This window comes from Pseudophryne corroboree, chromosome 5 (genome assembly GCF_028390025.1).
Source record: "Pseudophryne corroboree isolate aPseCor3 chromosome 5, aPseCor3.hap2, whole genome shotgun sequence".
Taxonomy (NCBI): domain Eukaryota; kingdom Metazoa; phylum Chordata; class Amphibia; order Anura; family Myobatrachidae; genus Pseudophryne; species Pseudophryne corroboree.
The window spans coordinates 87692603-87705820 of NC_086448.1; the positions used below are offsets into that span (position 1 = coordinate 87692603).

General features: G+C 44.3%; 1 protein-coding gene across 1 annotated transcript; it reads right to left on the reverse strand.

The window, feature by feature from the left end:
• Positions 1 to 527: 527 nt before the first annotated feature.
• On the reverse strand, positions 528 to 12961 carry ACBD7 (acyl-CoA binding domain containing 7). Its single transcript, XM_063921452.1, has 4 exons — positions 12855 to 12961; positions 5522 to 5639; positions 3435 to 3497; positions 528 to 802 (listed from the first exon to the last, which is right to left on the reverse strand). Exons 1-4 carry the CDS (start codon positions 12864 to 12866, stop codon positions 729 to 731), a joined length of 267 nt encoding a protein of 88 aa, XP_063777522.1. The 5' UTR covers positions 12867 to 12961; the 3' UTR covers positions 528 to 728.
• Between the last annotated feature and the right edge of the window lie 257 nt (positions 12962 to 13218).

Genomic DNA, 13218 nt, shown 5'->3' on the forward strand with positions numbered 1-13218 from the left:
AATTCCTAGTATACATAAGTATACCTGGCCAATAAAGCCGATTCTGATTCTGAGTATGTATCCATTGATCAGTGACCTCCCAGGAAGGTTTCTTGTTACTGCATAGAATAGACCCTCCACCTATTTTGATATAGAATTGTATTATTAACTAAAGGCCCATGTTCTGTGGCTGATGCCCATCTCACAGCTTGCAGACTATAGGTGCACGTTAGTGATCAGGGGGGATCTCTGCTCTAGTACTCACATTTTAACAGGTCATGTTTACTGGATTTCTGTAATCATGCACAGCTGATTTGATCTATTTTATGGGTCTGCAATCAACCCACCCGCTCAGACACTCACACGAGCCTATAGGATGGAGAGCCACTGCTATAGATATACTACTCACAGATCTCAAATGTTCATTTACAAGTGTCAACTCGTGTGCAGTCTGGCATTCTGTGAGCTAAGCCACCTATCAGTTACCTGTGAAATAGTGACCTTTACATTGGTGGTGGGAGAAAGTAAAAAACAAAGTTCAACTCCTGTCATTTTGTAAAAGTTTTAATAAGCAAAGGCAGGAAAGTGTAGAAAACAGACTTCTTTCCTGTCACCGGACGATCCTAAGTGCCTGAAACACTGTAGGAGACTAGAGCTGGTAAGTAGGATTATTAGCAGGAAAGTTCTTTCCACTAGATAGGATTGTAGTTCCAGGAGCGAGCAGTGAGAACATACACAGTCACATAACATTAAATGCCGTATTTTTCAATCAGCTCATGGGCTTTAGACACATAGGCAATCATGGCTTCTTCCTTAGACAGACCTGCAAGACAGAAAGTAGAGTCTATTGTGTTGTCCATACATGCTACAGGAAATACCCCATTAATAGCAGGTTAGGGCCTTGTTTTCTGAGATTTATGAAGATTCCTATGAGCACTGAAAGCCACGAGAAGACCTGGACATACTATACGGATACCATTAATTCCATGCCAGAGTGCGAAGTATAATGAAGGTAAGAGCACTGGCTTGGCTTTACCTTAATACATCATGCACTCATTCAAATTATGAGGGAGATTTATTACGCCTTCTAAAAAGGAGGTGGAGACATGGACAATTGGAGAAGTTGCCCATAGCAGTCAGCTACTTAGCATTTTATAGAATGTACTTGATAAAGGCTAGCTAGAAGACTGGTTGCTATAGGAACTTTACATCTCCCCATAAAGAGGTGTTAGAACAGTGATGGGCAACAGGCAGCCTTCACGTGCAACCCCCAGTTCCTTCCTGCTGTTTTGCAATATAGGTTACATAAAACTGGTTTGAAAGGCTCATTATGCCATTAGCGTTAGTGTTTTTCCTTCATTAAATACATACATTTGCTATTGAGAAGAGTCATGTGCGGCCCCTTTAAACGTTCTAGCGCCACCCTATGTTGCCCCTGGAGAGCAAGAGCCATTGTGCCATATAGTGCAGTAAGAGCCTTGGAATATCATAACTCAGATATTTTTAACTAACATTAAGCCTGCAATGAGTGAAGGACTAGCCTCAATCTAGGAATTCCAGGTAAGGAAGGAAATTACTCCTTGCATGCTTATGTTGGGCACCCATTAATCCAGAATACAGGTAGAAATTACCGGCCATCAGTTCATCCCGACATGCTGTTTTGGTCTTGCCGAATCATGGTCCATTGTTTGATCAATGGCTTCTTGGAACGACCCAAACCGTGCATGCATTAAGACAGTTATCTTCTTTATAATGCTCCTAAGTAATTCAGTTAATTTCCTTCCTAGAACCCAACGTTGTCACTTACTCACAGCTAGCTAGTGACCAGGCTCAGGCCATAGACCTGCGCCTAAGCCTCTCTGCAACACAACTGTTTGAATACTCTACATTCCCTGCACAGCAGAAGCTGCAACTCATATCTTGCTGTGGGAACATTTAATATAACCAAAATATTACCCCTTTCCTACCCAAGTCCCCAGTCTGACCCGAACACAGTTCCAAACCAGATCAGACCACTTTCCACTATGGTTCTGACTTTGATTATTCCCAAGTCTGAGCCGTTTACATTGCACCTGTGTGCAGTAGTGCCAGGAGTCTCAGCGGCAACTCTGGCTCCACCCTCTGACATCACTGGCCCCACCCCCTGGTTCAGTGTCAGTGCTGCAGCAACCAGAAGCAGTGTCCCCATGCTGTAAACAGGAGCCAGGTCAGATGATCCGGTTTACCCATTAAAACAGTCCTACGAGCTAGCCGTGTTAGTTTCCCGGGTCACTGGATTAGATTAACCCCTTTTCCACTAAGCCCCAACCTGGGTTGACCAGGCAATAACCCGGGTTATATTGGTAGTAAAAAAAGGGTACGAGTGGTCTTTAAGTATGTATATTAGGTGTAGAGTCAAGCTAGTTTCTGATATAAGGATGAATTGGGTGTAATGAACAAATAACTAGTGCTTAGCACTTAACTGAGCAAGTACTATTGATACTAATGCACCTCAGGGACTTCCTTTGCTGCAGCGACATTACTGGCAGAGTACGAGTATCCTAAACGGACATTACAGTCCAGGTTTTAAGTATATCCATGCTAGAGTCCAGGTGGATAAATCTAATTGACCGAGATACTAATTAAATCACCTGTGCTTAAACACAGGTTGGATATCCTTAAAACCTGGACTGCAATGGCAGAGTCTGGGAAACTGCACTATAGCTTGAAAAGGTACAGAGGAGGGCGACCAAACTAATTAAGGGCATGGAGACGATGGAATACAAGGAAAGGCTTGAAAGACTAGGCATGTTTACATTGGAAAAGCGGAGACTAAGAGGGGATATGATCAACATCTACAAATATATAAGGGGACAATACACAGAGCTTGCGCGGGACCTGTTTTTGGTTAGATCAACAGAGGACTCGTGGACACTCGCTCAGGTTAGAGGAAAGGAGATTCCGCACAATACGGCGTAAAGGCTTTTTCACGGTAAGGACAATACGTGTTTGGAATTCCCTGCCCGAGGGAGTTGTAATGGCGGAATCTGTCAACACCTTTAAGAATGGGTTAGATAAATTCCTATTGGATAAGGATATCCAGGGGTATGGTGCATAGTCATGCATTATAGTTACTATAAATAGGGATAAAATGCAATGGCTGACAGCAGCATCAGTCAGAAATTTTAGTCAAATCATCATGCATAGGACACCACAAATAGGTTGAACTCGATGGACAATTGTCTTTTTTCAACCTCAGATACTATGTTACTATGTTACTATGTATAGTTATGTGGCTGCACATTCCCCACCAGAGACTGGCAAAAGCCACACCCAGTCACATGATGCCCTTCAGACATGACTGGCCACTGCTTCCACCTTGGATGAGATAGGCCAACTCCTCGGTGTAATGAGTACTACATCATGGAAGCAGATGGGTCCCAGGATTTAATTTTGGAGACACACACATATTTTACCTTTCTTTACATTCCACGCTTCCCACTTGGCCTTGCCTTTCAAATCCAACATCCCCGGACAGTCTGTGGAAGAAAGTAATGATACTTTATCTGCAGTACAATATACCGTATTTGCCGGCGTATAAGACGAACCCCAACATTTCCACTCAAAATATAGAGTTTGTTATATACTCGCCGTATAAGACTACCCCCTCTTCCGCACACCTTCCACACACCAAATAAAACGTAAAAGAACAAAGAAGTTTAAAACTTGCATCATATTTCTTTCTTTTTGCTGGTGCCATGATAGGGTTGATAGGCGTTTGACGGCTGTATTGTACTGTACAATGGTGCAGTACTGTGGTTGGCTGTTGGCTGTATACAAAGCTTGATTGGATTGGTCCCTGCTCCCTGTCTGCCCTCCCTGTCTCCGTCACTAGCAGCAGTCTCTTAATACCAAGTGACATACTGTATATTATGACCGCATGTGCAAGGGGCGGGTCGGAGCGCCGCTGCTTCCCGCCGAGCAGAACGGGCCGGTCACGCCGAAAAGGCTGGCACCCCTGTATCGCTGCTGATGCTCGCCGCAGCCACGCTGATGACCTGCCGCAGCGCATCGGGAGGCCACTATGGCACCCGGCGTATGAAGTGCACCCGGCGTATAAGACGACCCCCCCACTTGGAGGCATGTTTTGCAGGGCAAAAAAAGTAGTCTTATACGCCAGCAAATACAGCACATATCCTAACTGGCTGCAGGTATATTAATACTACACACACACAATGTTTCTGGCAGCAGTTATATACAGTAAGTGTGTGATCAGTATAACCAGACAGATCCATTATACTGTGCAGAGAACATAGCAGCCATTACAGCACCTTTGTGTATTGTTCTAGCCCGTAACTGACTGCAACGCAAAAACATACAAACAGGTCTCTTGGCTGCGATTTCCATGAATAGTACATTTCTTTCGGTTTTACCTCTTACTTTTCACCATCAATAGGAACCTATTACAGTCACAAGGTGCCACCAAATACAGCATGGTTTAATTACCCTTAAGAGACCGTGTAACAAAACACCCTCAACGGACAGTGGACATTTAGTAATGCACATTCCATTATAGTCATAGTAAAGGGCAGAGAGACTACATAATGGTAGATTTTTGCACACACTGGGGCCATATAGGATGTTGCTTGTCCTCCAATCTGGAAGCATTTATGTCACTGAACCATCCATATACATCCACTTTGTAAAGTAGCCTTCATCAAAATCAGTGTGCACGTTCTCCAACCCTATAGTTACAAAAAAATAAAATAAAAAATACAAACAATTACATCTCACTTCTATATGCGAATGCCCTGTTACATCCACAAGTGGAGATGCATAATATTGAAGAACTTCGGGCGACTCAAAGTTAAACATGTGATGTTAGCACAATTGCAAGACAAAGCCAAACCAATACGTGGACTAGCATGCACCTCTGCACCACAAACAGAACAGCTGGATTAGACGCACAACTGGCACACAAGCTACAGATTGACATCATGGGCACTAGATGGATCTTGGTGATAGCATCTCCTAATGGGGAGAGATGCATCAAAGTTTGGAGAGACAGTACAACCAATCAGCTCCATCAGACACAGCCTGTAAAATGTCAGAAGCCAATTGGTTAGCACTTTATCTCTAAGCTTTTGAGTCCCCAAAATGAAAATTGTAAGCAGTTGCCCCAGTCATTTAAATAGGAGTGCTGTATTAGGAGATACAAGTTTATATGAAGAGAAATGCATCTCTCCAGCTGTTGTCAAACTACTAGTCCCAGTATTCTCTCCCACCAGTCAGTAAAGCATACTGTTACAGCAACAGCTGGAGAGCCACAGGTTGGCCAGACCAGCACTAGGCAGTGCCCACTAAGGTCACTGGCTACAAATGTGTTAGTTGTTTGGGGACCTGTGCAAGATAGAACAGGGTTGTGTTGTACGGATTACAGTGTGCGAAGAGCATACAAATTATATATTTTCGCGCTCTCCCCCCCCCCCCCCACCCCCCATCTCTCACGAGAACCACGATTACAGTCATTCATTATTCCAGACGGAAACAAAGCAGATAATACCTATGTTTATATCGCCTACAGTAGACTGCTTATAGAGGCCATAGAGTTCCTTCAGTTCATCGTCAATGGGCTTTGTTTTCAAGTTCTTCACATCTTCTGCTGCTTTGTCAAAGTCTGCCTGGAGGATAGAAAGATAGTGAGGGAACAGGTGATAGGAGCAGGTACAGAAGGCTTGTGTCTTGTGTGCAATTAGGCCTAACCAGCTTGCTGCCTCGTGCAGCACTTCTAGCATACAGAGTTAAAGTACCATCCAACCAGCTCCTAACTCATTTGTCAAGCACAGTATATGACATGGTAGTTAGGAGCCGATTGGCTGGTACCTTCTCTCCAAAGCTTAGTACTGTACATAAACCCCAGTGTCTCTGAAGACGCACAGCAAGTCCAGCATTTATAGTTTGAGGTCGAGAGAGGGGAAAAAAAAATAAAAAAAATAAATGAATTTGTCCATCAAGTACAACCTAATTGCGGGCTCCTACGCTGTATTTTTAGGACATATACATTAGTGCATGACCTACCCATCATAACCCTGTATATCCTTATCCATTACGAATTTATCTAGCCCATTCTTAAGTGTCAACCGAGTCCACCATTACTACTCTACTTTGCAGGGAATTCCAAAGACATATTGTCCTTACTGTGGAAAAACAACTTTTCGCCTCTGTGTGCAAAATCTCATCTAACCTAAGCGGATGACGTGTCCTCAGAGTTGATCTTACCAAAAGCAGATCCCCCACAAGCTGTGTATTGTCCCCTTATACATTTGTAAACGTTAATCATGTCCCCTCTTAATCTCCTCTTTTCCAGTGTAAACATGCCTAGCCTCGCAAGCCTTTCCTCATAATCCAGCATCTCCATTCCCCTAATAAGCTTGGTAGCCCTCCCCTGAACCTTTTCTAGTTCCAGGATATAATTTTTGTAGTATGGTGCCCAAAATTGTGTACAGTATTCAAGATGTGGCCTTACTAGCGAGTTATATAATGGGAGTTTAACTTTCATCAAGTCCACGCTTTATACATGCCAATACCTTGTTTGCTGCAATCCTACTTTGGGTACTGCTACTCAGGGGGGCATTTACTAAGCAGTGATAAGAGTGGAGAAGCGAGCCAGTGGAGAAGTTGCCTCATCAACTAATCAGCAGCTCTGTATAATTCTACAGTATGCAAATTATAGATGTTACTTCAGTGCTGAAAGCACAGAAACCCCTAATTTTACCCCGTTTAGTAAGTAGGTGGTATTTGTGTTTTGCTTATAACTAGGCACATGCTAACATGCTGCATTGTCACTTCAGTTGCAGAGAACAAGGTCCAATTATTGTAGTAAGATATAAAGCACTAGAGTTTTGTTTGAGAAAAACAGGTACAGCAAGCATGGCAAAGGCCTGATCTGCGATATACCCAACCAAGTCTGAGATAGTTATAGCTTTCGCTTACATCAGCATATAAGTAGACTACGTGTATTTCTACATTATGCATGAGGCATGGTGGAGGTTTGAGCCATGGGGCTACATTTATGAAGCTGCTGCTTCTGTCGGTTTGAGGTAAAAATGTAAAGCAGCACTAATAGCGCCTTCTTTACACTTGGGGGGAGTGGGGTCAATCCAATTGCCCACAAATGCGAGTTAGTTGCAATTTACGGCAGCCTGAAATCGCAGAGAACTGCTTGCAGTCCCATAGCACTGACCAAAAATGTGGGATTTTGGGCTGTGAGTGGGTCGCAAGGTACTGTGTCATTGCTGGTGTCATGCTATGGCAACTTACACCCTTCGCAGGTAATTGGATTGACTCCATTATGTTTGTGCCACCCTACATTTTTACCTCAACCTGCTGAGAAGCAGCAGCTTCTTAAGTATAGCCTGTTAAACTTTCTGCCCACAGAAATAGCAGTCAAGGATAAAAATAAGTCTGGGCCTGGCATTTTTATTTACAGTTGCAGTGAGGCCTTGTTAGTTGCACAGTGATATATAGCCTGGTCAGATTTGTGCCAACCTCTGATACAGAAGGGTATGCAGTGATGGCAGGTGGTGTGGAACAGCTGCAATGCAGGCGCAGCACATGTATTACAGGAGTACAGTCCTAATTATATCAGTGCACTCAAGATAATTTGTAGGGTTATGAGGTGTTGCAGTTGCACACAGCAGAACCACCACGCTAAACATGTTCGGTATGGACAGAAAGGAGTGTTACGGTCGTTAGGGCGACACAACTTAGGTCAACACTCATTGGGTCGACCACTGAAGACCGACAAAGCCATTAGGTCGACATGTACTCTTCACATTTTTTGTATTGTTTTTCCATACATTACCATTCCAATGGTAGTCCACGTGGATAGTTATCTGTGCCAAGCGAAGCGAGGCACCATGCCTGAAGCATGGTGAGCCATGCGAGGGGACAGTGCACTAATTTGGGTTCCCCGTCACTTTACGGAGAAAACACTAAAAACCTCATGTCAACCTTTTGGTGTCGACCTAGTACATGTCACCCTAACGCCCATATCAACCTTCAGTGGTTGACCCAACGACCCATACCCAGAAAGGCACACATTTACACACAACAATTAGGCCTAGCACATATGTGGGGTAAGTGTATGAAGCAGTGGAAAGAGTGGAGAAGTGGACCACTGGAGAAGTTGTCCATAGCAACCAATAAAAATTTATTTGTAGCATTTATCAAGTACAGTCTATGAAACAGTGGTTCCCAAATGCAGTCCTCCAAGCACCTCAACAGTCCATGTTTTTTGAGATATACCTGCTTGACCACAGATAGTATAACTGGAGGAGGTACTAGTTAAGTCACCTGTGCCCAAGCATGGATATCCTTTAGGACCACTGCTATTAGATTATATGGACAAGCTGATTAAAGTGGTCCATAACAGCCATTCTTAACTGCTTGATATATCAACCCCTTGGTAACATTCAGGAGGCTTTTCGGTGCAGTCAGGAAACCAGATTATGAACAATTCCATGAATTGTGGTCTTTATAGCAGGTTATCACTCAGTCACAGGACGTTTCCAGAAGCCCTGACAATGGGATTACAGTGTTCACATCCCGCTATGGAGCAAAAGGAAACTGAATAGACGAATGATCCCATTCATTTCTGGCCACCATTGTGTGGCGGAAGACAGAAGCACACCAGCAGCAACTAGTCCCTCAGACTGCAGCTTACATCTGTCAATTAAGTGCAAGGGAGCAACCATCCAGAGTAGACTGTATGCGAGGATAAGAGCTCTAAACGCAGATTTACTAGGACCGTGTATCATGGCGATAACATTCAACCACAGTGAACCATTCAATTCTAGCCGAGGGCTGTCTAAAGCCTGGGCCCATCACAATTTTGCTACCCCCTGATCAAGAAGATTGAGGTAAATGTATGAAGCAGTGAGGAGTGGAGAAGTTGCCACCAATCAGCATTGACGTAACATTTATAATTTGTATATTATAAAATTATACAGAGCAGCTGATTGAAGTTGCCCATGGGCAACTTCACTCTTATCACCGCTTCATACATTTACCCTATTGTGTATACACCTTTAAAGCATGTTTAAAACGAGTGTGCCTCTGCACCTGGCGTAGGACAGGTAATTATCTCCAGTTACTACCCCCCCCCCCCCCCTCCATCATCTGGGGCAGTTGGCAGTTGCAGAGTCACAGACTGAGCATAAGGATGGACATCAGAAGATGATGAATATATTGATGTTTGATTTAACTGAAGTACATTTTCCAGCAAATTGTGGGTATTTAATGGTTGTCAGCCATCGATTGCAGCTTTCCGATGCCCATCTGAGGGGTCACAGCTTCTTTGCAGCTACCTGAAGTGGTGCCTGCAGCTCAGCCAATGCGCTGAATCAAACTATTGATTGTTACGATGCGATGGCTAGTAGCCATCAGATTGCTGGATTTGATGTCAGAAGACTAACAACCATTCAATGGCAGGCTTTGGATCTCCATACCTACTAGAGGTGCTACTGTCTGGAGTTAAGTTATGAACATGGAAAAGCTTAGATGGGTGGGGGAATTAAGTATCAATAACCATGCCTCCCTTAGGTCCAGGATTGAGTACCCTACCCCTAACTGTTCTGCAGTCTATCTGCATGGTTAGGTTTCATTTGATGTCCACACAAAAATCAGCCCCCGGCAGTTTGCATTTTCAGCCAGTACAGCTAAAGGCACCCATACACTTGACCGCCATCTTCCCAATTCAGTCAGAACCTTGGCAATCCGTTGGGAAAATTAATACCCCTTTCACATCGCACAAATAACCCGGTATCGACACGCAATATAGCCATTTCGAAACAGGTCAGTGTGCGATGTGAAAGCACTTGCCACATTAGCAGGTCGCCTGACCCGGTAATTCAACCCGGTTAAAAAGAATGGTTATTACCGGGTCAGGTGCAGTGTGAATGGGAGCCGTTTCGATGCGACACGGCTCCCATTCACAGCATAGATAGCTTATCTCCCAGCGCCGCCTCCACCCCCCACTGCCATGGCAACCGACCCGGTATATTGCCGGGTCGGAAAGCTAGCAGAGAAGAGCAAATGCCGGATTCCACCCGGTAAGGACACGTTTCTCTTACCGGGTGGGATCTGGCATTTGCGATCTGAAAGCGGCATAAGATTTTTCAACTTGCTAAATGTTCCCAACTCCCCTACCCAGGCGATAGAAAGTTGCAACAGTCACAGATGTATGAGGTCCTTGATATACACTTTGATTGCACAGTCTCCATACATGTGCCATTGAACAGCTAGTTTGGCCTAAATTGCAGTGTGGGACCAGCCATAGACTTTACTTACTGAAGCTTCCCCTTGAGAGTGGTTACTGTGCACAGATACAGCTGTTTGAGTATCATGTGACACATGGCCTCCTCGTGGGTCAGAAGACCTCATGCACACACCCACTGATCAACCCAGTTTACCAGATTTATGGTTCCAGGTCTAATGTGACTGGATCGGATTTGGCTTGTCTGCAGGGGCCATACATGGAGCAGTTGGGCACTTCAATAAAAAGAATCCTTCAAGTCTGCACATTGCCTCCTATACAGGAGAGTAAAGTCTTTAGAACTAATAGGAAACCATTACTAAATGAGAGAGCCATTCACAGGCAGCCTACAAATATCCTATAAGCCAGGCATGTCCAAACTGCAGCCCTCGAGCTGTTGAGAAACTACACATCCCAGCATGCCCTGACACAGCTTTAGCATTCTCTGACAGAAAAACTGTGTCAGGGCATGCTGGGATATGTAGTTTCTCAACAGCTGGAGGGCCGCAGTTTAGACATGCCTGCTATAAGCAGATCTTCTGCTGTCTGGAAGATACTTTAAGTCAGGCAAGGGTACTGCAATATAGGTGGTCAAGCATGAACCTGTTTATTGACAATGGCTGAACTATGGTAAGGTTAGGGGTAAAAGTGCACAGCAAAGCCAGACTGCTCCCACTTCTGAGAGAGCAGATTGGAGTCTGCTGCTGAGCATACAAGGTTTCAGGAGAGGCCTCCACTCCATTGAGAGCAGAAGGTCATCACAGTGGCAAAATCAAGTATCTGTTTTAGCCATGTGGGGGCAGCAGCGAGCAGAAACTAGAGGGAAATATAGCTGCAGATCATGAACAGGCTTCCATAGAGTGACCATCTACTGCAGCACCATAATAAGTCAGCAGGCATTGCAGCACAAGCCTTCCTACTTACCATGGATGCATATACTGTATGACCATTAACAGTTACCTCAAAACACACGTCTAATTTTTATGCATTCCAGACTACAGGGTCAGCAAATATGGGTGGCCATCCAGAAGAGAACTTTCCAAAAGCCATTTTAGATACATCTAAACAATATAGAGCCAATAGCATGTCCCCCTCACTTACATGAAGTAGTTAGCTGGCTCTCATTTTCCCTGATGAATGGAGTACTGCATCACTTAGCTCTCAGCTCTACTGCAGGGATGTAAATGGCTTTAGCCTTCCCAGGGCCAAGAGCATCAGAGTCAGCTTTCTGGTAACGAGCAGATGCAGATCTACCTAGTCAGCTGATAATGGATGGGCCAATTATTTGCCCAATTGATGTTAAAGAGAATAAAGACACTAGCCAACAACGGACATACCCTGCAATTTGACACTTTTGCAGGGCAAAGGACTCGGCCTGTGTGTGTCCAGTATTAAAGATTGGGGCTACGTAAAGAAGACTCTACCCAATGGGAAGGCTGGCCAATACCAACATCCAGCACAGTCTGGAGCAGTATCCGGGCTGTAGGTCAGTGTCTCGGTCGACAGGGTCTCTAGGTCGACACGAGTCACATTTTTTCCCACATGGACTACAATTGGGAATGGTAACGTGCCAAGCGCAGCAGTAACGGAGCGAGGCACCTTGCCCGAAGCATGGCAAGCAATGAGAAGGGACACGGTGCACTAATTGGGGTTCCCGGTCATTTTACAGCAAAAGCTACACACACAAAAAAAAAAAAAAAAAAAAAAACACACACCACCCCAGCAACCCCCACACAACCTCAAGTCAATCTTTTGACCAAGAGTGGTCAACCTAGACACTGTCGACCTTCAATACCACACCCATCTGGTGCAGCAGATTCACATCAATAACATTTAATTAACAGTGTCATGCAAATCACTATCCCCCAGCTGCTGACAGATCCCAAATACTGTAATGATTTGCATTGGGTTCTAGTTATACTTTTATTTACTCAGACTACATGCAGTAAAAGATTGATCTGAAGAATTAATAAATTCTTAAAATCCTTAAATCTACTATACCCAAATACATGCAAACATGAGCCAGGAGGCCAAAGATTTTGCCCAAGTGGGGTGGAGGCAAATCCTCCCCTATCCCCCTGGCAGGCTGGATAATTTATGGATCTAGATAAAAGCAGTGTAATTAGTAAAGTCAGAGCACAGGTGTATGTACAAAGCAATGAGTCACATGGAGGTGGAATCCAATAAGGAATTAATCTGCAGTTTTATTAATGTAGTGCACCTGTACTGCAACTCCCAGGATGCACACCTGACAGTGTTGGCAAGGCTCCTACATAGTCCCTCATTACTAGGAAAATCATCCTGGACCATCACAACGGATAACAATTATAACTACAAAACAGATTCCCATTGGAACCCTGTGATCCTTGCACAAGATACTACAGATGCTTAGCTCATGGGTTAACAGAACAATAACAGTCCTATAAATACATAGAAACAGAATGTGACAGCAGATAAATGACCTCATTTTCATATTATTATAATAATAATAGCTACACAGGAATAAATAACAAAACCAAACAGCAGCATAATAACAATTAGAACTGTATACAGCAATGAGCACACAGAGACAGCCATATACCTGGGGGGACATAGCTGGTGCAGGACTCACAGCTCAGCCTCAATACTCTCCCAGCTGCAGCTGTCTCCTTTTATATGGGTCAGTCTCCAGAGCCTGTGATTGGTCGCCCAGGTCTTGTGAAGTGACATCATTCATTGTAGCTGAATACAAAAGCTTCCCAGGGGTGGTGAGGGAAGGGGCTGCAGGTGTAACCCCTTCCCCGCTGGCGTGATGGGATGAGTTGTAGCTTCAAGCAATCTGCTGCCTAGTAATTGGAATGTGGCTCCATGGCTGACAAATGAGCTCCCTGCGCAATGCAGCTACATTGTATTGGAGCTTGCTGCCCATTTATATGGTTGCATTAATGAACCTTATATATGTAACA